The sequence below is a fragment of the Salvelinus alpinus genome, chromosome 31, assembly GCF_045679555.1.
Source record: "Salvelinus alpinus chromosome 31, SLU_Salpinus.1, whole genome shotgun sequence".
NCBI classification, from domain to species: Eukaryota; Metazoa; Chordata; class Actinopteri; order Salmoniformes; family Salmonidae; genus Salvelinus; species Salvelinus alpinus.
Genome location: NC_092116.1, coordinates 13,545,066 through 13,570,700, shown reverse-complemented (window position 1 = coordinate 13,570,700; position 25,635 = coordinate 13,545,066). Strand labels below are relative to the sequence as shown.

Genomic DNA, 25,635 nt, shown 5'->3' with positions numbered 1-25,635 from the left:
TACATTTTAAGAGGAAATAATGATGTAACAGGCGACATACTGCAAGACTGCTAAACGGATGTGAAACTAGGCCTAAACACTACATGCAACCATTGTGTAAAACAACAATGGGAAAACTAGCAACCCCTATATTACAAGATACTGACTAGAGTCAAAGTAATATGTAAGTGAAATACACTGTGCTGTTTTGTGGAATTGACAATTGTACCTGCATAATATTGGTGATGGTATGATAATGCAGTCCTTTACCTGGAGAATTTATGCTGAAACACTAACAGCCACAGTAACAGCCACAAGTAGAGGGGCATTGTACAGTCGGACATACAGTTCCGTGATATGACGCACACTCTCTCTTGATTAGCTGACCGGCTGGATTTCCCCACCCATTTTTTGTCAGATTTGGGGTCATTATAACAAAAGGTCAGGGCTATCTGCTGAGCGTGTCATTTTTTCCCCCTCCGAGCTAGTTAAATTTGTATCCCCACAGGACGCATTACCTGGATAAGGACACACTCGGAGGTCGTTAGTCATAGCCTCACGCAGCAATATGCTATTTTGTTTGGAGGACCTGAGAACCAAACCATTTTTTCCTCCCACCCCTTGTGCCCTGTCACCATCTGAGCTTCTGAATTTGTTCTCTGTGCTATGCTATAGCTCTTTACTACCATGGCCCAGACGCCCATTGAGTGTCTCACTGAAATCACATGACTCTGAAAGTATCAAAACAAGCATGTCACAAACATCAAAATGTAAACATTAGTGGAGCCACCGTATTAGTTTTAGGTAGCATTACGTTTGCTAGCAAAGAGGGATACAGTACTTAACTAACTGTAAATATGTCAATCACAATGGTAAAATGTAAACAACTGGAGACGCCTCATTTTTGTAGACAAGTATTTGACACGGCAGCACTACTGTAGCACGCAAAATAGGGTAGAAACAATTGCTAACTAACTGCAAACACATTTTGCTGGCTAACTAATTACCTTGACTAACTGCGGGGGAAAATAATGCACTTATTTAACATGAATTAGCAAACGCAAATCTCGTTGTTAGCAAACAAGATGCTGTATCAAAAACTGAAAGGTGTCTCCAGTACTGTTTACCATGACGTCTACACTTTCCAATCAGATTGTTTCTCCCCAAAGTAGCAAGATAGTTAACTAGTAACGTTGTCATATAAAAAAAGCCTCCAGAATGATGATGGGAGGTGGCTACAGGTGTTCATATTTTACCAAATGTGATGGAATGCACTTTCCATGCGTATAAAATGTATGGAAAAGAGCGGTTCTTTGAAGGGGGAAATTGGCAGGAGTGCAGCAGGTAGTCCCATGTGATTCGGCACTACTGACATAGCTCATTTTGCATGGCCGTTTGTGCTCGCTGTTGATTTTTCAAGAAATTGCCTTGGTTTACAGGGAGAAATAATAAAAACACACTGGATGATGGGAGCTGGGAGAAAAATAAATGTGTTTGGTTGGTGTGCAGCCCACAAAGGTATACTGATTTATGGTGTGTTGTGGTGCATTACAGAACAAAGTGATAAATCAAAGTAGTGGGAAACACGGGTACATCTCCTGTGCTGTGACTACATGCAACATAATACCGGTGGAAACCGGAGTTGTAAAATCCTGTTTTCCTTGAAGAGTACATCAAATGGAGGGATGCAGACATTCATGCAGTTTAACAGCTGCAAGATAGTTAATAGGTTTGTGTACTGAGGCTAAAGTAAGCACTTCGTAGTGCTGTGCCGAGGCTGGACCCTAATTAACCAAATCCACATTCAGAAAATGTTCCCTCCTCCTCAGACATCAGCCAGTCTTCTTAACTCTAAGCTAGTCAATCCTCCTCCCTCCTCCTCAGACATCACCCAGTCTTCTTAACTCTAAACTAGTCAATCCTCCTCCCTCCTCCTCAGACATCACCCAGTCTTCTTAACTCTAAACTAGTCAATCCTCCTCCCTCCTCCTCCTCAGACATCAGCCAGTCTTCTTAACTCTAAGCTAGTCAATCCTCCTCCCTCCTCCTCAGACATCAGCCAGTCTTCTTAACTCTAAGCTAGTCAACCCTCCTCCCTCCTCCTCAGACATCACCCAGTCTTCTTAACTCTAAACTAGTCAATCCTCCTCCCTCCTCCTCAGACATGACCCAGTCTTCTTAACTCTAAACTAGTCAATCCTCCTCCCTCCTCCTCAGACATCACCCAGTCTTCTTAACTCTAAACTAGTCAATCCTCCTCCCTCCTCCTCAGACATCACCCAGTCTTCTTAACTCTAAACTAGTCAATCCTCCTCCCTCCTCCTCAGACATCACCCAGTCTTCTTAACTCTAAACTAGTCAATCCTCCTCAAGCCCTCATCTAGTCAAGTCCAAACCCTGCACTAGTTAAGTGTCAAACTTGACTAGGTGAAGGGTGAGGTCTGAGGAATGATAATATTCCTAATATGATTCCATAATAACTAGATCAATAATGTAGAAACTATTTACACCTGAACAGTACCTGGGCTTTACCTGTTTCACTCAATGAGAAACAGAAAATCTGCCTAAAGTGTTGCAGTTATCGTATTACTAAACCACTAAATAAGTCTGACATTCACCACACTCCATAGCACAGACAGAAGATAAGTGTTTCCAAATCAAATCAAATCAAATTTTATTAGTCACATGGTTAGCAGATGTTAATGCGAGTGTAGCGAAATGCTTGTGCTTCTAGTTCCGACAATGCAGTAATAACCAACAAGTAATCTAACCTAACAATTCCACAACTACTACCTTATACACACACACAAGTGTAAAGGGATAAAGAATATGTACATAAAGATATATGAATGAGTGGTGGTACAGAACGGCATGGCAAGATGCAGTAGATGGTATAGAGTACGGTATATACATATGAGATGAGTACTGTAGGGTATGTAAACATAAAGTGGCATAGTTTAAAGTGGCTAGTGGTACATGTATTACATAAAGATGGCAAGATGCAGTAGATGATATAGAGTACAGTATATACATATGAGATGGGTAATGTAGGGTATGTAAACATTATATTAAGTGGCATTGTTTAAAGTGGCTAGTGGTACATTTTTACATAATTTCCATCAATTCCCATTTTTAAAGTGGCTGGAGTTGAGTCAGTATGTTGGCAGCGGCCGCTAAATGTTAGTGGTGGCTGTTTAACAGTCTGATGGCCTTGAGATAGAAGCTGTTTTTCAGTCTCTCGGTCCCTGCTTTGATGCACCTGTACTGACCTCGCCTTCTGGATGATAGCGGGGTGAACAGGCAGTGGCTTGGGTGGTTGTTGTCCTTGATGATCTTTATGGCCTTCCTGTGACATCGGGTGGTGTAGGTGTCCTGGAGGGCAGGTAGTTTGCCCCCGGTGATGCGTTCTGCAGACCTCACTACCCTCTGGAGAGCCTTGCGGTTGTGGGCGGAGCAGTTGCCGTACCAGGCGGTGATACAGCCCGACAGGATGCTCTCGATTGTGCATCTGTAGAAGTTTGTGAGTGCTTTTGGTGACAAGCTGAATTTCTTCAGCCTCCTGAGGTTGAAGAGGCGCTGCTGCGCCTTCTTCACAACGCTGTCTGTGTGGGTGGACCAATTCAGTTTGTCCGTGATGTGTACACCGAGGAACTTAAAACTTTCCACCTTCTCCACTACTGACCCGTCGATGTGGATAGGGGGGTGCTCCCTCTGCTGTTTCCTGAAGTCCACAATCATCTCCTTTGTTTTGTTGACGTTGAGTGTGAGGTTATTTTCCTGACACCACACTCCGAGGGCCCTCACCTCCTCCCTGTAGGCCGTCTCGTCGTTGTTGGTAATCAAGCCTACCACTGTAGTGTCATCCGCAAACTTGATGATTGAGTTGGAGGCGTGCATGGCCACGCAGTCGTGGGTGAACAGGGAGTACAGGAGAGGGCTCAGAACGCACCCTTGTGGGGCCCCAGTGTTGAGGATCAGCGGGGTGGAGATGTTGTTACCTACCCTCACCACCTGGGGGCGGCCCGTCAGGAAGTCCAGGACCCAGTTGCACAGGGCGGGGTCGAGACCCAGGGTCTCGAGCTTGATGACGAGTTTGGAGGGTACTATGGTGTTAAATGCTGAGCTGTAATCGATGAACAGCATTCTCACATGGGTATTCCTCTTGTCCAGATGGGTTAGGGCAGTGTGCAGTGTGGTTGCGATTGCGTCGTCTGTGGACCTATTGGGTCGGTAAGCAAATTGGAGTGGGTCTAGGGTGTCCGGTAGGGTGGAGGTGATATGGTCCTTGACTAGTCTCTCAAAGCACTTCATGATGACGGAAGTGAGTGCTACGGGGCGGTAGTCGTTTAGCTCAGTTACCTTAGCTTTCTTGGGAACAGGAACAATGGTGGCCCTCTTGAAGCATGTGGGAACAGCAGACTGGGATAAGGATTGATTGAATATGTCCGTAAACACACCAGCCAGCTGGTCTGCGCATGCTCTGAGGACGCGGCTGGGAATGCCGTCTGGGCCTGCAGCCTTGCGAGGGTTAACACGTTTAAATGTTTTACTCACCTCGGCTGCAGTGAAGGAGAGCCCGCAGGTTTTGGTAGGGGGCCGTGTCAGTGGCACTGTATTGTCCTCAAAGCGGGCAAAAAAGTTGTTTAGCCTGTCTGGGAGCAAGACATCCTGGTCCGCGACGGGGCTGGTTTTCTTTTTGTAATCCGTGATTGACTGTAGACCCTGCCACATACCTCTTGTGTCTGAGCTGTTGAATTGCGACTCGATTTTGTCTCTGTACTGGGACTTAGCCTGTTTGATTGCCTTGCGGAGAGAATAGCTACACTGTTTGTATTCGGTCATGCTTCCGGTCACCTTGCCCTGGTTAAAAGCAGTGGTTCGCGCTTTCAGTTTCACGCGAATGCTGCCGTCAATCCACGGTTTCTGGTTTGGGAATGTTTTAATCGTTGCTGTGGGTACGACATCGTCAATGCACTTCCTAATGAACTCGCTCACCGAATCAGCATATTCGTCAATATTGTTGTTGGACGCAATGCGGAACATATTCCAATCCGCGTGATCGAAGCAGTCTTGAAGCGTGGATTCAGATTGGTCGGACCAGCGTTGAACAGACCTGAGCGCGGGAGCTTGTTGTTTTAGTTTCTGTTTGTAGGCTGGAATCAACAAAATGGAGTCGTGGTCAGCTTTTCCGAAAGGGGGGCGGGGGAGGGCCTTATATGCGTCGCGGAAATTAGTATAACAATGATCTAGGGTTTTTCCAGCCCTGGTAGCACAATCGATATGCTGATAGAATTTAGGGAGTTTTGTTTTTAGATTAGCCTTGTTAAAATCCCCAGCTACGATGAATGCAGCCTCAGGGTGTGTGGTTTCCAGTTTACAAAGAGTCAGATAAAGTTCGTTCAGGGCCATCGATGTGTCTGCTTGGGGGGGAATATATACGGCTGTGATTATGATTGAAGAGAATTCCCTTGGTAGATAATGCGGTCGACATTTGATTGTGAGGAGTTCTAGATCAGGTGAACAGAATGACTTGAGTTCCTGTGTGTTGTTATGATGATCACACCACGTCTCGTTAATCATAAGGCATACCCCCCCACCCCTCTTCTTACCGGAAAGATGTTTGTTTCTGTCGGCGCGATGCATGAAGAAACCAGCTGGCTGCACCGACTCCGTTAGCGTCTCTTGAGTTAGCCATGTTTCCGTGAAGCAGAGCACGTTGCAATCCCTGATGTCTCTCTGGAATGCTACCCGTGCTCGGATTTCATCAACCTTATTGTCAAGAGACTGGACATTGGCGAGTAGTATGCTAGGGAGTGGAGCGCGATGTGCCCGTCTCCAAAGCCTGACCACGAGACCGCCTCGTTTGCCCCTTTTACGGCGTCGCACAGGGTCGCCGGCTGGGATCAGATCCATTGTATAGGGTGGAAGGCAAAACACTGGATCCGTTTCGGGAAAGTCATATTCCTGGTAGGAACGATGATGAGTTGACGTTAATCGTATATTCAGTAGTTCCTCCCGACTGTATGTAATGAAACCTAAGATTACCTGGGGTACCGATGTAAGAAATAACACATAAAAAAACAAAATACTGCATATTTTCCAAGGAACGCGAAGCGAGGCGGCCATCTCTTTTCGGCGCCGGAAGTGTGAAGACATCATCAATGACATCATCGGTGTGCATCGCGTGATTTTGATCAACTGTGAGTAGGCATGTCCTACTTATTGGTTGACGATGTCACTGGAAACACTTATCTTTCTCCATCTTTCTTAAAACACAGAAACGCAACATTTTCACATACAGTCTGTTGATTTTGGGGTGGAGCAGGAGATGACGAACATGAAGATGACAAATTGTGAACTTTTGCTTTTAAGGGACAACGTTCAGAAACATGACTTGTACTTAGTTTTGTGCTTGTCTACATCTTTTACTTCAAACAGGCTGTATCTAAAGAGAGTGTTCTGTTTATCCTATCAACAGTACATAAAACATTTAAATTGAGAAAAGTGGGAAGTTACTTATGAATTGGAAGGATAGTGTCTTGAGTGTTGAGTTATATCACAACGGTGGATGGTCTCTCTTACCACACCTCCACCCCAGTAAAACTCAAAAAGTCAAGGGGTCTGAATACTTTCCGAAGGCACTGTATATATATTATATACATATGGCGTCAATGGGGGGCGTTGCTGCACAGCTATGTTCAGGTCTCTCCAGAGATGTTTAAGTCTGGGCTCTGGCTGGGCCACTCAAGGACATTCAGAGACTTGTCATGAAGCCACTCCTGCGTTGTCTTGGCTGTGTGCTTAGGGTCATTGTCCTGTCTGAGGTCCTGAGCCCTCTGGAGCAGGTTTTCATCAAGGATCTCTCTGTACTTTGCTCCGTTCATCTTTGCCTCAAACCTAACTAGTCTCCCAGTCCCTGCAGCTGAAAAACATCCCCACAGTATGATGATGCCACACCATGCTTCATGGTGCCAGGTTTTCTTCCAGACGTGACGCTTGGCATTCAGGGCAAAGAGTTTATTCTTGGTTTCATCAGACCAGAGAATCTTGTTTCGCATAGGCAGAGTCTTTAAATGCCTTCTGGCAAACTCCAAATGGGCTGTCATGTGCATTTTATTGAGGTTTGGCTTCCTTCTGGCCACTCTACCATAAAGGCCTGATTGGTGGAGTGCTGCAGAGATGGTTGTCCTTCTGGAAGTTTCTCCCATCTCCACAGAGGAACTCTAGACCTCTGGCAGAGTGACCATCGTATTCTTGGTCACCTCCCTGACCAAGGCCCTTCTCCCCTGATTACTTTAGTGCCTTATTGCAAACAGGATGTATGTTTTGGTACATATTCTGTACAGGCGTCCTTCTTTTCACTCTGTCATTTAGGTTAGTATTGTGGAGTAAATACAATGTTGTTGATTTATCCTGAGTTTTCTATCGCAGCCATTAAACTCTCTGTTTTAAAGTCATCCCTGAGCGGTTTCCTTCCTCTCCAGCAACTGAGTTAGGAAGGATGCCTGCATCTTTGCAGTGACTTGGTGTGTTGACATCCAAAGTGTAATTAACAGGATATTCAATGTTTGTTATTATTTTTAGTCATCTACCAATAGGTGTCCTTCTTTGCAAGGCGTTGGAAAACCTCCCTGGTCTTTGTGGTTGAATCTGTGTTTTGAATTTCACTGCTCGACTGAGGGATCTAACCAATAATTGTATGTGTGGGGTACAAAGATGAGGTAGACTTTAAAAATCATGTTAAACACTATTATTGCACACATAGTTAGTCCATGCATTGTACACAGAGTTAGTCCATGCATTGTACACAGAGTGAGTCCTTATTATGTGACTTGTTAACCACATTCGTACTCCTGAACTTAATTTAGGCTTACCATAAAAGTTTAATTTTTTATTAATTTGTAAAAATGTCTAAGAACATAATTCTACTTTGAGATTATGGGGTATTGTGTGCATGCCAGTGACACAAAATCTAATTTGAATCCATTTTAAATGCAGGCTGTATCACAACAAATTGTGGAAAAAGTCAAGGGGTATGAATACCTTTTGAAGGAACTGTATGTCAACACCGACAGATCCCTTACTGTACAAGCAAAGCTTGTTTACACTACTGCTCCAACGTTTGGAATGAATTTGTTCTGATACTGTATTACATCATTTGTCAACAGGGGATTCGTTTGTTCTGATACTATATTACATCCTTTGTCAACAGGGGATTCGTTTGTTCTGATACTATATTACATCATTTGTCAACAGGGGATTCGTTTGTTCTGATACTGTATTACATCATTTGTCAACAGGGGATTCGTTTGTTCTGATACTGTATTACATCATTTGTCAACAGGGGATTCGTTTGTTCTGATACTATATTACATCATTTGTCAACAGAGGATTCGTTTGTTCTGATACTATATTACATCATTTGTCAACAGGGGATTCGTTTGTTCTGATACTGTATTACATCATTTGTCAACAGGGGATTCGTTTGTTCTGATACTATATTACATCATTTGTCAACAGGGGATTCGTTTGTTCTGATACTGTATTACATCATTTGCCAACAGGGGATTCGTTTGTTCTGATACTATATTACATCATTTGTCAACAGGGGATTCGTTTGTTCTGATACTGTATTACATCATTTGTCAACAGGGGATTCGTTTGTTCTGATACTGTATTATGTCATTTGTCAACAGGGGATTCGTTTGTTCTGATACTATATTATGTAATTTGTCAACCGGGGAGATGCTGTATGAAATTACAATCTGTATACATAATAGATTGAGTAGCTACGAAACAAATTGTTCATGGAATAACCCATGAATTGGTTTGCAGCTGTGATATCGGTGATAGTAGGATTAATTTGCAAGGCAATGTGGCATCACAGTGATTATTTCATGTATTGACGTGATTATAAAAAATGTGTGAGAGACGAGGCATTTAATTCAGCCTAATTTCATTCATAAATGCATAATTTCCATAAAATGCCTTTTGTTTATGCTTTTTGATTTATGCTTAGAACATTTGTCTTATCTCAATGATTCATCACCTTAATTAAAAACACACTGCAGGCTGTAGCACTAGATACGCACGGATCATTTTCTAGCATTCTTTAAATGGCATAAATGCTATTGTTTCCCCAAGTGATCAAATGCAACTTAAACATAATCCACTATCATTACCAAACCTTTTGTCAACTACATCCTTGCTTAAATATGAAAATATATTTCACTGCTAAGTCATTAAGCTTTAACCAAATATATAACGCTGTAAGCTGTAATATCAGTACATGCTATTTAATGTACTCCCGAGATAAACTTTGAAGTTAGGCAATAAACTACTTCTCTGATAGAAAGCGGCTTATGTGGCATCGATATTAGTCCAGAAAATGTATTCTAGTGTCAAAATTGACAACAAAGTGTAAATAGGATCATTTTGTTTATAAAGTCAGTCTCTGAGGTTGAGTTTCGATTTCGACACTGCTCAGTAGCCCACTAACAAGTGATACACAGCTGCAAATCCCACGACGGAACACATAACAGATTTCTTAAGTTACACTACATACTGTATATATTTACAAAATACATGTGGATACCCCTTCAAATTAGTGGATTCAGCTATTTCAGCCACACCCGTTGCTGACAGGTGTATAAAATCGAGCACACAGCCATGCAATCTCCATAGCTAAACATTGGCAGTAAAATGGCTTCACTGAAGAGCTCAGTGGATTTCAAGGTGGTACCGTCATAAGACTCCACATTTCCAACAAGTCAGTTGTTGAATTTCTGCCCTGCTAGTACTGCCCCGGTAAACTGTAAGCGCTGTTATTGTGAAGTGGAAACGTCTAGGAGCAACAACTGCTCAGCCACGAGGTGGTAGTAGGGCTGTTGCGGTGACCGTATTACCACCACACCGGCAGTCAAATTCCACGTGACCATTTAATCACAGTAATTAGGCTTCTCCAAGATCTGATGCTGCTGATGGCCATTTGTAGCCTACCAAACTTACTCACTGCCTGGTACTCAGCACTCTATTGTCCCTCTAATCACTCTGATATCAATGCAAATGTAATCGAAAATCGAATCAAACACTTCATGAGAGCCCATGAGCTCATGTTGCGCAACATTTCCGTAGGCTAAGCAATTGCGTGAGAAAACAGAGTGATGGCCTCTACTAAAAAGAGGAGGATCCCATCAGCTTTATTTAGGCTAGGTCTGGTAATATATATATATTTCTCAACTTTACCAATATTAAGCACATTACTTATCTTTATAACAGATATAGTATAGCCTACCTGGCTGGCATGAAAATGAACCACGGAAAAAGCGTCCTCCATTCGCTATTAAAGTGCATAGATGACATGTATTTTTTTCCCGCTGCCCCTGCTTTGAGACAGGTGCATGACAATGTTCCATTCTAAATCAAATCTAATTTCACACATACAGTACCAGTCAAAAGTTTGGACACACCTACTCATTCAAGGGTTTTTCTTTATTTTCACTTTTTTTCTACATTGTAAAATAATAGTGAAGACATAAATACTATGAAATAACACATATGGAATCCTGTAGTAACCAAAAAAGTGTTAAACATACGAAAATATATTTTACATTTGTCATCAAGCCACCCTTTGCCTTAACTTCTCTAGGGTAGGAATTCTATTCTAATTCTTTAATCTGAAATTTGGATGAAATGCATGCCCAAATTTAACAGCCTGCTTCTCGGGCCCAGAATATATGATATGCATATAACTGGTATATCTGGATAGAAAACACTCTAAAGTTTCCAAAACTGTTAAAATAGTGTCTGTGAGTATAACAGAACTGATTTGGCAGGCGAAAACCTGAGAAAAATCCATTCAGGAAGTAGTTTTCTTTTTGGTTTTGTAGTTTTCTATTCAATGCCATTACAGTATCCATTGACTTAGAACTGAAATTGCAGTTTCTTTGCCTTCCACTAGATGTCAACAGTCTTTAGAAATTGTTTCAGGCTTGTATTCTGAAAAATGAGGAAGTAAGAGCAGTCTGAATGAGTGGACCGTAAAGTGTCACAGAGCTTTTTCATGCGCGAGACCGAGAGAGTGCCTTTCTTGCTTACCTTTTATATTGACGACGTTATTGTCCGGTTGAAATATTATCGATTATTTAGGCTAAAAACAACCTGAGGATTGATTATAAACATCGTTTGACATGTTTCTATGAACTTTACGGATACAATTAGGATTTTTTGTCTGCCTGTTTTGACTGCGTTTGAGCCTGTGGATTACTGAAGAAAACGCGCGAACAAAACAGAGGTTTTTGGATATAAAGAGACTTTATCAAACAAAAGGAACATGTATTGAGTAAATTAATGTCTGCTGAGTGCAACCATATGAAGATCATCAAAGGTAAGGGATTAATTATATCTCCATTTCTGACTTGTGTAACTCTTCTACTTGGCTGGTTACTGTTTGTAATGATTTGTCTGCTGGGCTATGTTCTCAAATAATCGTAAAGTATGCTTTCGCCGTAAAGCATTTTAAAAATCTGACACCGTGGTTGGATTCACAAGAAGTTAATCTTTAAACCTATGTAAAATATGTTTCCTTTTCTGAATTTTTATAATGAGTATTTCTGTATTTGAATTTGGCGCCCAGCAATTTCACTGGCTGTTGAAGAGGTGGGACGCTAACGTCTCACGTACCCAAGAGAGGTTAATGACAGCTTTCCACACTCTTGGCATTCTTTCCACCAGCTTCATGAGCTAGTCACTTGGAATGCATTTCAATTAACATGTGTGCCTTGTTAAAAGTTAATTTGTGGAATTTACTTTCCAACTTAATGTGTTTGAACCAATCAGCTGTGTTGTGACAAGGTAAGGGTGGTATACCGAAAATAGCCCTATTTGGTAAAAGACCAGATCCATATTATGGCAAGAACAGCTCAAATAAGCAAAGAGAAACAACAGTCTATCATGCCTTTAAGACATGAAGGTCAGTCAACTGGGAAGATTTCAAGAACCTTTAAAATCTCTTCATTTGCAGTCACAAAAAACATCAAGCGATATGATGAAACTGACTCTCATGAGGACCGCCACAGGAAAGGAAGACCCAGAGTTACCTCTGCTGCAGAGGATAAGTTCATTAGAGTTAACTGCACCTCAGATTGCAGCTCAAATAAATGCTTCACAGAGTTCAAGTAACAGACACATGTCAACATCAACTGTTCAGAGGAGACTGAGTAAATCAGGCTTTCATGGTCGAATTGTTGCAAAGAAACCACTACTAAAGGATACCAATAAGAAGAATAGACATAGGCCAAGAAACACGAGCAATGGACATTAGACCGGTGGAAATCTATCCTATGGTCTGATGAGTCAATCATTTTAGATTTTGGTTCCAACTGCCGTGTCTTTGTGAGACGCAGAGTAGGTGAACGGATGATCTCCGCATGTGTGGTTCCCACCGTGAGGCATGGAGGAGGAGGTGTGATGGTGCTTTCTGGTGACACTGTCAATTATTTATTTGGAATTCACAGCACACTTAACCAGCATGGCTACCACAGCATTCTGCAGCAATACGCCATCCCACCTGGTTTGCATTTAGTGGGACTATCATTTATTTTTCAACAGGACAATGACCCAAAACACACCTCCAGGCGGTGTAAGGGCTATTTGACCAAGTAGAGTGATGGAGTGCTGCATCAGATGACCAGGGCTCCACAATCACCCGACCTCAACCCAATTGAAATGGTTTGGGATGAGTTGGACCGCAGAGTGAAGGAAACCAAAAATACATTTGTTTAAAACTTTTTTGGTTACTACATGATTCCATATCGGTTACTTCACAGTTTTGATGTCTTCACTATTATTATACAATGTAGAAAATAGTAAAATAAAGAAAAACCCTTGAATGAGTAGGTGTGTCCAAACGTTTGACTGGTTCTGTATATTATTTAGTATATGTAAAGAATTATATATTATCACTTGTGAATTATATATATATCACTTGTGAATGATACCCAGCATAAGAAACAATGCCTTTTTTTGCCACTTTTTCTAATCATAGTCGCACACCGCATGTGTGCCCATAGGCATATATGTTTTGATATGATTTGTATCACAAGTGGCAAAATAACTTCTTAAAATGAACCACATTAATCCGCTTTACAAGGAGTATAGAGCCAAACTGGCATACATAAGCAGTGCGTGAGTTTCAAGTTTGGGGAAGATAATTTTCACAATTAAAATGCGCCTCTATAATAAAAGCATTACATGCATAATCGCATTTGACGTCACTTTTGATAATGGTGTTTTCCCGCTAATGGAACATTTGCGCATATAGCCTACTCCCATGTGCGCATTCCTGCGCTTATAATGTGACGAAATAGCCTAATATTTTATCACATTTTAAGGTAAATGTTCTGATCTGTTGCGTCAGCCACATTGCTTATAAAAGTTTTTTTGATGCTAGTGGCTGTATTAATTTGGGATCTATCGCATCCCACAACTGTCCCAGACTATGTTTGGAATATTTATTTCTCGCAGAGAATAGAATAGGTTGACTTTATTATTATGGGGGATATTAGATTGACATAGGCTAGTGCTTTTGCTGTTTCGTTAGGTCTACTCATCTTGTTGACTGACAAAAAGTAAACGTGGACAGTTCTTCCAATATCTTCAATATGCATCTTGGAGTTGAGTCCCTGATGTGTCTGTCTTCACTTGTAGCATGTGAGAAAGGGCCAACGGCACAACGGCCACAAAAGGCATGTTTTTTTTGAGGGTGCATTACGGCCACACAAAGGGAATGCTGCCGTGAAATTCGAGGCATTATCAATTGCTTGTCAAATTGTGAATGAGAGACTGTTTTTTGAGCAGGCTGTACACACTCAAAGCAGAGTTCATGCCTTTCAAGCAACTTCTTTTCAAGTCATCATTAGAGTTGCATCTTGCAGCCTTACAATGTATTAAATATCAAAACATATAGCCCAACGTTTGTAGAACAACTAAAGTTAAATTAATAGCTCTAAATTAAGCATATAGGAGTACTACTTCTTTTTTTAACTTTTCAGCACAGAATTGCCGTATGTGCGCAGTCCCTCAAATCGTTTGGAGAAAATATTCTTTCCATTTTATTCAGATTTGTTCAATTGTAGTCTTCATACTATAAAAACATATAAAACAATGCCACGGAATTTTAAGCAAATCTTTTCTCCTAAATTAACTTGTGTAGCCCAAAGCCATTTGGCATAGCCGGAGTATGCTATTCTGTTCTTCTGAAATAGACTACATTTTCTTCATATCATGCTTCTTTAGACCTGTCTAAAGTAAATCATGGATTTGTTATGAAGGTGTAGGCTATTTTACATGGGTTTATTAGACTTTTTAAAATATAGATGTTCCAATGGTCTGCATCAGTGGATTGTAGGCTGTGTGTGAAAGCCAGTTACCGTGAGACCTACAGTTATTAGCTTGACAATCACCGGCTGACGACATTTCGTGACCGCCACAGCCCTAGGTGGTAGGCCACATAAGCTCATAGAACGGTACCGTCGAGTACTGAGGTGCATAGCATGTACAAATCGCCTGTCCTTCGGTTGCAACATTCTCTACCGAGTTCCAAACGTCTTCTGGATGCAACGTCAGCACAAGAACTGTTCGTTGGAAGCTTCATGAAATGGGTTTCTGTGGCTGAGCAGCCGCACACAAGTGCAATGCCAAGTGACTGCTGGAGTGGTGTAAAGCTTGCCACCATTGGACTTTCGAGCAGTGGAAATGCTATCTCTGGAGTGATGAATCATGCTTCACCATCAGGCAGCCCGAATCTGGGTTTGGAAGTTGCCAGGAGAACGCTACCTGTCTGAATGCATAGTGCCAACTATAAAGTTTGGTGGTGGAGGAATAATGGTCTGAGGCTGTTTTTCAGAGTTTGGGCTAGGCCACTTAGTTCCAGTGAAGGGAAATCTTAATGCTACAGCATACAATGATATTCTATACGATTCTGTGCTTCCAACTTTGTTGCAACAGTTTGGGAAAGGCCCTTTCCTGTTTCATCATGACAATGCCCCCATGCACAAAGCAAGGACCATACAGAAATGGTTTGTTGAGATCGGTGTGGAAAACTTGACTGGCCTGCACAGAAACCTAACCTCAACCCCATCGAACACCTTTGGGTTGAATTGGAACGCCGACTACGAGCCAGGCCTAATCGCCCAACATCTGTGCCCGCCCTCACTAATGCTCGTGGCTGAATGGAAGCAAGTTCCCGGAGCAATGTTCCAACATCTCGTGGAACGCCTTCCCGTAAGAGCGGAGACTGTTATAGCAGCAAAGGGGGGACCAACTCTATATTAATGTCCATGATTTTGTAAGGAGATGTTCGACGAGCAGGTGTCTACATACTTTTGGTCATGTAGTGTATCTTAGATTCAAAGCCAGGAATACTGGCTTTGTTGCTATGGTGTCTCATGGGGGACAAACATCAGTAACTGCCACATCAAACTCCACCCCCCCAAGACTGAAATATTGTTTTTCTTAATTGGTGCGTTTTGTTGCTCTTTAAGAACTCCTCCACGCTGTGATTACACTCTCTCCCTTCTCTCTCCTACCCAACTATTTGACACATGTCCACACATCTACAGTTCAAATTGGGGAACGGCAAGTGCTTTCAGCACATGAGTTTAATTGGAGCGCATTAGATCCCCATACCTATGTTTTAGAAGTAAACTAGGAAGATCATAGATCAGCATCCAAATTATCCATGCAGGTCATATCGTCAAACATCTACAGAGTGTAAGAGGTCTTCAGAGGAATACATGGAGGTGGAAATGTGATGTATTCCTATAGGGACCTCATTAGTGTCTATTGAATGTTCTAATTAACAAGCTACAGTGCATACATGTTACAAGTGTGGCTACTTCAGCGCTTCAACTATGTGAAAGGTGTCAGTTACTTGCTACCAATAACACTTAGACTGACTAATGGGAACATTTGAGAATCAGATGATGCCATTTCCTGGAAAAACAATTAGTCAAAAACAGCCGAAATCTGTAACTTAAGCAAATGTCTGAGTTACTCTTTAGTTTCAGACCAAAGCCCTTTATCAAGGAAGTAAAACATACATTATATCAGCTTGGCTTTGGTTTCAAACAAATATCCTCTCAGTGCAAATCCATTCCAGTGATAATGATCAATTTTAGCAACAATTCTGACATCGTGGTGCCAATAAGACATGCTACAGTATGACACTTAACTAGTATGGATGTGAATGTTCTCATTAAACAAGAGTTCTCAAGCCCTGGATGGGACTTGATTAGGTAAAGAACACTGCTAATGAAATAGCTAAGATGAAATGCTGCTCAGTGCACATCAAACATTTAGACATCTTGGAAATGTGTTATTATAATGTCCATGTCTTGCCTTTCAGTCACAGGGAAGCCTGGGCAAACAGGCAAAAGTGCATCCCAGAAAATGACAAGCAATTGAATATGTCAACAATTAAAGAGCCTTTTAAGTGTCCCATCAAATTGGATGAGTCTCCGATGCCTTATTATCGCTGTCATCTAGTCAACAGTATCGGTCTCCATGACGATACTGTAGACTGGGAAGACAGCTGTGTCATTGCCGACTCAAGCAAAAGCATACGAGAAAAATAGTCATTAAAACTAAATCAATGAAATGCTAATTTTAAAAAAAGAGTTAACATGCGTGAGCTCTCCTAAAGCCAAATGATCTACCTTCATTTTGTCATTTAAAAAAATACAAAATCATGTAATTCTGGATGTTTTACAATGCATTTAACTTCGGATATTCCTATATATCAAATCAAAGTTTATTTGTCACGTGCGCCGAATACAACAGGTGTAGACCTTACAGTGAAATGCTTACTTACAGGCCCTAACCAACAGTGCAACTTTTAAGTAAAAAATAGGTATTAGGTGAACAATAGATAAGTAAAGAAATAAAAACAACAGTAAAAAGACAGAGAAAAAGCTGAAGCTGAAGTACCTTGGTCCATATCTGAGAAGTTTGTCCATAGAGAAGACCCATAATAAATACTTAAAGTCAACATTCCAAACAACATCATACATAGTGTATAGACTTTGGAGCTCAACAGAGTGGTTTGGTATTCAACCGACAGATCCCATACCTTGTTTGTACTTCAACAGTAGTTCCCATATCCCCCTCCGGGCATATGGGTCCACCCCCGCTGTGGGTTCATCCAGGATGACGATGTTGGACCCTCCCACAAATGCGATTGCCACCGACAATTTCCTCTGCATTCCCCCTGAGAGAGGACACAGTTCACATTTGGTCATTTTCTGCTCCCTTCAAATGACACATATCCCCAATTCCAAATTGACCCCTGGCCCCTACACCCTAGACACTTGTGTGGTGGATCTTAATGAATTGAATAGGTATAGGGAAACAGGTACGATTAGAAGAGGACTTTTTCTGCCCTTGAGAGAACATACAATTCCAAATCAACTTCTGGCCCCTAGCTCCTGGTATCTGTTTCCCCACCGTTCCCTCTGATAGGGTAGGTGGAATTTTAACCATATTGTGTAAAATGATCCAATCATTTCAGATCCATGCAGTGGGGCCACATTGTCTTCAAGTTTTATTTATTTCCTTTAAAATGTGTCAGAGTTAGACCTGAAAACCAGGTGTGTGGACTTCCTAGCTAATCAATGACCTTATTGATCGATACAGGGAAGAAACGAGAACCAAGAGACTGAAATGAAAACTAGCATTTACAGTGGCCCTCAGACTAGGCCTGATCAATTTTGACATTTAAAAAGCATATCTGTGTTCATTCTGATCAATTTCTTTGAGGTTTGGTCTTGATATCACTTACAGTTTGTCAGCTTTTTTCTTTCATAAAGGTTACGTTTTTGGTTGAAATCAAAACCAGCAGGTGTCTTTCTCAATAAGGATAGGAAAACACTGTCGTAGAATGGCAAGGTATGTACTGTAGCTAATGGTCAGTTTGACATTTTGCTACAGATAGTACAAGCACATGAAACAATTATACTATTGATCGACAGTGTTATTGCCAGTGTGAATATCACACCTTCCAAGCAGATTGCACATCACATACACAAATCCTATGCTGCCTGCTGCTACTCTGTACTCTATTTTACTCATATTATTATCTATCCTGATGCCTAGTCACTTTACCCTGCCTTCGTGTACATATCTACCTCAAATACCTTATGTTATTTATCCTGATGCCTAGTCACTTTACTCTGCTTTTATGTACATATCTACCTCTTACATTTGAGTCATCATTCTTATCAAGAGCGACTTATAGTAGTGAGAGCATATGTTTTAGTACTGGTTATTATTTTATAACTCTGCATCGTTGGGAAGGGCTTGTAAACAAGCATTTCACGGTAAAGTCTACACGCGTTGCGTTCGGCGCGTGTGACAAATCAAATTTGATTTGTTAACAAGCAGATACACAAATGGTGAAGAAACCCGATTGTGTATCGGGATAATGACTTTCCATCAGGCCATTAGGTCTGTCGTCTCATTTTTATTTGACATGTACTTTCCTCACATTAAAAAGGTTGGATGGAAACCTGACACAGAACAGCACAGGCTGACACTCTGGGAGCTGTTGTGAATGTGTCTTGTGTTGTGCTAATGTTGTGGAAATGTCAGACTAGATTAACCTTGAATGTCATATTTCAGTGATTTTGTTCACATGCAACCCATGACTGGAGCCAATTTATCAAGCATATTGTTTGCCCCCCAGACAATGGATTCTACACCTGCATTTCCACACACACGCATGCGTGCACACACAGTTTGACAAGTGGTGGCTCGGGGACAGAGTTACCTAATGAAAATGTTATATAAAGTTACATTTGTGCATGATCGCATTCCCTGGACACACACACGCACCTGACAGGTTCTTGGCAAACTCCTTGCGTTTGTGTGGCAGCCCGACATCCTTGATCATTTGGTCAATCTCTGTTTTCACTTCATCTCGGCTTCGTCCCTTTAATCTGGAGTAGAAGTAGATGTGTTCCTCCACTGTAAGGCTAGGAAGCAGAAAAAATGATTTGATTGATCAAATGTACAAAAAGTGGATCCAATATTTTCTGCATTTCCAGACAAGTGACAATAATAATAACAATAAAATGTTTGATTATATATTATTTGAAACATATATTATTTAATTGTGCTTAAAGTTACACGGGATAGTCACTCTTGAACTAAACTTCAAATGAACTTTAACTGCTATATCAAGATCATATGGTCCTTCATGACTCATAGATGACTTATTAGCGCCCATAAGTACCCTCATCATCAACTCTCAACCTGTCATATTAACACAATCCACACAACTCTGACACCACTGTTTCCACTCCAGCCAGCCGACTCCATTCATATGTCACAAACGTTTGCGGAATCATCTTGACTGCCAAGCCGGCGAGCGTATCTGTGCGTACGTTTTAGCGTCTAGCCTACTTCCCGTACACATGAATATTGAGAGCCCCAGTTTAATTATAGACACTTCAGTTCTGTTGGGATAAATATTAATGGCCATAATTTGCCCGGTACTCAGTCATAATCATGATGTAAGAGACATGAGGCGTCGGAGGTCGCAGGTGATCACTCAGCAAAGGGGAAAATGGAAGAGAACCCGATTATGAAAGGGTATAGCGAACAATGTCAGCCTGTGAGTCTGCATTGTGGTTGATAATGACACTATTAGAGGGAAGAAAGTGGATGGAATGAAAAAAGCTTAGTTTGAAGTAGGCACGAGGATGGGTGAGAACATCGCAATGATTTGAGATGCAAGTTACTGTAGATGTTTCATTTGGAATACGTCCAACATTAACTGTGACATAACGTTTTCATGAAAATTGTCTAATTGTAAACATGTTTTTTCCTGTTGAGAAGAGGCCATATAACCAGATTACAATCAGCTGGTCTCTTTTACACCAAGAAACCAAGAAGTCTTTTCATATCAACATTTAGAGATCACGGGGGTCTGTCATATTTCGGCTGTTATCTGTTCAGACCTTTGCAAAACATCCTTATACAACCAGTGCACAACCTGCCTATGACATAGTGATGTCATTGCAACAAGTTTTGCCTGCTGGGATATTGAGAGGTTATTGAAGAGGTGATTGAGCGATATCGATCCACTTGTTGAATGCCACTTACTCATTGAATAAGACATTGTGCTGAGGGCACATTCCCAGATGCTTTCTAATGGTGTCCATGTCTGTGCGGATATCATAGCCGTTTATTAGAGCGGTCCCCGACGTCGGAGCGAAGAGTCCTGTCAGGATCGACCTATAAGACAAAAGGAGAACAAGAAAATGTGCTGGGAAAGTGTGACGTCATTTTCACTTCCGTATCTATAGAAACGGAATCGAAAACCTTCATAAAACGCATTGTGTATAAGTAAATTAATCCACAATTATGAATATAATTTTATATACACTTTTGTATATCTTAAATAACCACATTTTCTGTTTTTTGATTATATAATCTGGAAGTCCAGTCAAAAACAGAAAAAGTGAATATGAAAGTGATGGCGGAAATAGACGTGACTTTCCCAGTGTATAAGAACTAATCAACAAAATGTGTCATGGTTGGCTAATCAATCAACAAAATTCACATATTTAATTGTGAGGATAGACATGATAGAGTAATCTCATTACAGCTGCAGTGAAGTAGCATCTTTAAAAAGTGAATTAACTGTAAACAGCTTGTGAAAACAATGTAACCCGTCAAGTATAATTCCCTCTCACTTTCCACTCGCAGTTTAGTCATCTTTCAAACTCATCACAAAGTAAGAGCAAGATTTTATTTTATGTGTACTTCATTATTTCAAGAAGAAATCAGAGTTAAATGAACTAGATGAAACAAATGTGCAAATCATTGCGTTTATTTTTGTTGCACAATACATTTGAAGTACTATGTAATGTGTCCTCATGTGCTACCATGGAGAGCTGCCAGTTTGTAAGTCCTTTCCTCACCTCTCCACTGTAATAGCTGTGTGTTGAGCTTTCTGGGGCAAAATGGCTGCTGTGCCATCACCCAGGTGGGTGTTACACATTGGCAGTGGATGAGGTGAGTTGCATTCATACAATGATGTAAAGCTCTAAAAAGGGGAAATCCACTCAAAAACTCTCTTTAGGTATTTTTTTCAGTTTTTGAGGCAATTTTCCCTTTAAGCTTTAAAAACCTAGAAGAGCACTACATAAATTCAGTCCATTTGTATTATTGTGTTACTTACATGGTGGTTGTTTTTCCTGCCCCATTGTGACCAAGGAAAGAGGTGATGTGATTCTCGAAGAAGTCCACAGTTAGTCCATCCACTGCAAGCTTTTTCCCAGTTTTATAGATCTTTACAAGGTTCCTGATTGAGACCCCTGCCTTCATATTGAGTGGTGGCTTTTCCAAATAATCTTTAAAAAAAGAAGAAGACGTACCTTATTCTCCTCATGACAAAATAAGGAATGTGACAATATGTCACGTGTCATTAATGCATATATAGATAGTAAATAACAAATACATGTGCCTGTACAGCTCAGTAGGTAGAGCATGGCACTTGCAACGCCAGGATTGTGGGTTCAACTCCTGAGGCCACCCATAAGTTGTTAGGCCCCTGCCATAAGTAAAATATATGCACAGATGACTAAGTCGCTAAGGATAAAAGTGTCTGGCATATATTATTTAAGTGATAATGTCCAAGAAGCCGGTGATTGGAGGATATAATTGGCACGGTTATTGTTAGGCCCGAGACAAACACCGGCTTCGGGGGCATTATCACTTCTATACAACAGGTTACCAACATATTCAAATAATGATTGATATATTTTCATTAACTATATTTGTATTCATTTATTCATACTATTTCATCCTTCCATGAGATATAGTCCTGACACAAATCTAAGGTTGCTACTGGCTGGTCGTTCGTCCTATCGGTTCGGCCCATTCATTAAGTCTTTGTTCTGTATCTATGGACACGACCCAGTCGTTCGTCCTAAGTGTTCCATTGCCATACTGGTTGGCAACGTTCTTATCCCTTGCTTGCTAGCTAGCCAATTAAGGCTAATTTACAGTCATGTCAAACAGTGCAGACAGAATAACAGAAAAGTAGCTGAATTTGCTGTTATTTTTTTACCTGTTTTCTAATGACATTTATTTGGATACATCCATAACAATAAAGTAATGACTCGCGATTTCGCCTGGTATAGAAAACGTGCTCACTTGTCAGGACACTGTTGTTCAGAGGAGCTAGCCAACAACACAGCTACAGTAACACAATCACTTCTAACTGATGCTGGAAAGACAGCAAATAGCTGCGTTTCGTGTGACTTGTTTTCTATTGGCATTTCTTTGTATATATCCATAAAAATGATGCCAGATGATTCATGATTTCGACTGGCTGGGAAAAGATGCCTGCGTGTCTGTCTCGTCCTGACTCCCAACACCTTCATTACTATGGGACAGCTGGAGATCAAATTTCAATATTGAAACAATGTTGCAAATGTTGGAGAGACAGACAGCAAGTTTTATACAAATCTCCTCTGTTGAAAACTAAAATGTTAGTCTAAAAGAAATGTGAGATGATGTCTCGATGCTTTTTATAGTGGTCAAGTTTGATGAGACAGTGGATTGTGCAGTCAGATGGAACAGAGTAAATAGGCATTTTAATGTCATAGATTTAGCCGGTGGTAATTTGTGGAATAGACACCGTCTGGAATGGGGTTATAACCAATCAGCATTCAGGATTAGACCCATCTGTTGTATAATATTATTTTACTATTACATTAATAAAATGAAATTAGACTTTTGATTCATGTCCTCAGAAAAGCTACATAATAAATAGTATTCCACACAGAATCTACCCACAGCTCAATAATTATATTTCCTTAACTACATTAAAAAAGGTGTCTGCTATTATAACAAAAGGTAATTTATATACATTTTTATGTTACCGGTGTTGTGTGACACAAATAACAACAATTCTCAGAATAACACAATCAGTCTTAACTTCATTAGTGACACTCTGTGTCACATTTCCTGTTGGCTACCCCCTTTCTGCTGTTCCCAGGAGCAGGTGTGAGGCTCACTTAGCACCTTCCATGCTCACTTAACATAGGCAAATCATGTTTTTGACTGCACTGGGCCTTTAACATTTACTAATGAGGCTTTGACTTTCCAAGCTCAGCCTTGTTTTTCCCCAACCATTCTCTTTCTCCATTATTATCCAACACACAACCAAGGTGGTAACAATCAGGCGTCTAATTCTAATTAACTAGACTTATTTAGATTGCAAACAGTCTGTGATTGTAATGACCTGTGTTAAACCAGACAAATGAATAAATGTTGCGTAATGCCTGATTGAATAGATCCACTATGGGATTGAGTGTGTGTTTGTGCAAAGGTGTGTGCATGAAAAACTGCCTACTATACCAGTGTATTCAATGGGGTCCTTGAACTGACTGGGGTCAGCATTGGGCGCCGGTGAAGTCCCACACCAATAGGAGGCGGTGAATGGGAAGTACCACGGCTTTGCTATTCCATATTGGCCTGTGATCAAGCATGGAGAAACATCATTCACATTTTAATAACAGCTTGGCTTGAGGGATGGCGCTTTGCAGTGCATATTTCCATCCAGCAAGACTGGCACAAATCCCCCTTTTTTTTAATTAGAGAAGATGAGATGAATACATTATGGCAATCTGCTGGGATATTATATATATTTTCTGATTATTGACCAAAGTTGTTTTGGCAAGAGAGGAGCGTATCAGTTCTGTGTACTCTGTGGATTTCATAATTACAGTATAACATACAGGTAACTGCCAAAATAAAGGAAACACCAACTTAGAGTGTCTTAATAGGGCGTTGGACCAACATTGGCATTGCCATGGTAGCCAAAATAATGGCCTACCCAGCATTTTTATACATGATGAGACGTTAATTGATTAATTAACTCAGGAACCACACCTGTGTGGAAGCACTTACCTTCAATATACTTTATATCCCTCATTTACTCAAGTGTTTCCATTATTTTGCAGGTACCTGTACATTTTGTGTATAAAATATACTGAACAAAAATATAAACGCAACATTTTCAAAGATTTTACTAAGCTACAGTTCTTATAAGGAAATCAGTCAATTGAAGTAAATTTTGTAGGCCCTAATCTCTGAATTTCACATGACACATCTCAATTGCGTTGAGGTCGGGGGATTGTGGAGGCCAGGTCATCTGATGCAGCACTCCATCACTCTACTTCTTGGTCAAATAGCCCTTACACAACCTGGAGGTGTGTTGCGTCATTGTTATGTTGAAAACAAATGATAGTCCCACTAAGCGCAAACCAGATGGGATGGAGTATCGCTGCAAAATGCTGTGGTGCCTTGAATTCTAAATAAATTACCAACAGTGTCAACAGCAAAGCACCACCACACCATCACACCTTCTCCTCCATGCTTCACGGTGGGAACCACACATGTAGAGATCATCCATTCACCTACTCTTCGTCTCACAAAGACACAGCGGCTGTAACCAAACATCTCTAATTTGGACTCATCAGACCAAAGGACAGATTTCCACCGGTCTAATGTACATTGCTCGTGTTTCTTGGCCCAAGCAAGTCTGTTCTTCTTACTGGTGTCCTTTAGTAGTGGTTTCTTTGCATCAATTTGACCATGAAGGTCTGATTCACGCAGTCTCCTCGGAACAGTTGATGTTGAGATGTGTCTGTTACTTGAACTCTATGAAGCATTTATTTGGGCTGCAATCTGAGGTGCAGTTAACTCTAATGAACTTATCCAGCAGAGGTAACTCTGGGTCTTCCTTTCCAGTGGCGGTCCTCATGAGAGCTTGTTTCATCATAGCATTTAATGGTTTTTGCGACTTCACCTGAAGGTCTTTTCAAATTATTGACATTTTACGGATTGACTGACCTTCATATCTTAAAGTAATCATGGACTGTCATTTCTCTTTGCTTATTTGAGCTGTTCTTGCCATAATATGGACTTGGTCTTTTACCAAATAGGGCTATCTTCTGTATACCACCCTTACCTTGTCACCCTTACCTCATGAAGCTGGTTGAGAGAATGCTAAGAGTGTGCAAAGCTGTCATCAAGGCAAAGGGTGGCTAATATAAAGAAAATATGGCATATATTTTGATTTGTTTAACGCTATTTTGGTTATTACATGATTCCATATGTGTTATTTCTTCACTATTATTATACAATGTACAAAATAGTAAAAATAAAGCAAAAGCCTTGAATGAGTAGGTGTGTCCAAACATTTGGCTGGTACTGTGCGTTACTAATCAACGACACTTTATCCACTAACAGATGTCATTATCTACAGCACTCACAGTCCATACTAGGACCATTCAGGAGAATGCTAAACTGACCCAGGGTCACAGCTTGGGGCAGCTTCACCATAATGCTCACTGTCCATATTAGGACAGTCACACCTTTACGGAAGTTGTGTCAGATTCAGTTGGAGTTGGAGAATCCTAATATGGATGCCGTACAGTGAGCATTACGGTGTACACTAGGGTGAAGTTGCCCCTAGACACCGATCTTGGGTCAGTTTAGCGTTTTCTCCACTAACGGTTAGGATTGGGGGAGGGGATTCTAGATCTGTACCTAGGGGACACTTCACTCCGGATGAGTGCATTA

At 41.0% G+C, this 25,635-nt stretch overlaps 1 protein-coding gene across 1 annotated transcript in view; it reads right to left on the bottom strand.

Annotated features, from left to right (window-relative positions):
• LOC139561288 (phospholipid-transporting ATPase ABCA1-like) overlaps nt 1-25,635 on the bottom strand; it is a 230,979-nt gene that overhangs the window by 121,663 nt on the left and 83,681 nt on the right. The window contains exons 18-22 of the mRNA XM_071378277.1: nt 23,407-23,523; nt 21,221-21,392; nt 20,140-20,271; nt 18,868-19,007; nt 17,108-17,245 (exon numbers count right to left, since the gene is read on the bottom strand). Of these exons, the coding sequence (XP_071234378.1) occupies nt 17,108-17,245; nt 18,868-19,007; nt 20,140-20,271; nt 21,221-21,392; nt 23,407-23,523 (699 nt within the window). The remainder of the gene's footprint in view (nt 1-17,107; nt 17,246-18,867; nt 19,008-20,139; nt 20,272-21,220; nt 21,393-23,406; nt 23,524-25,635) is intronic.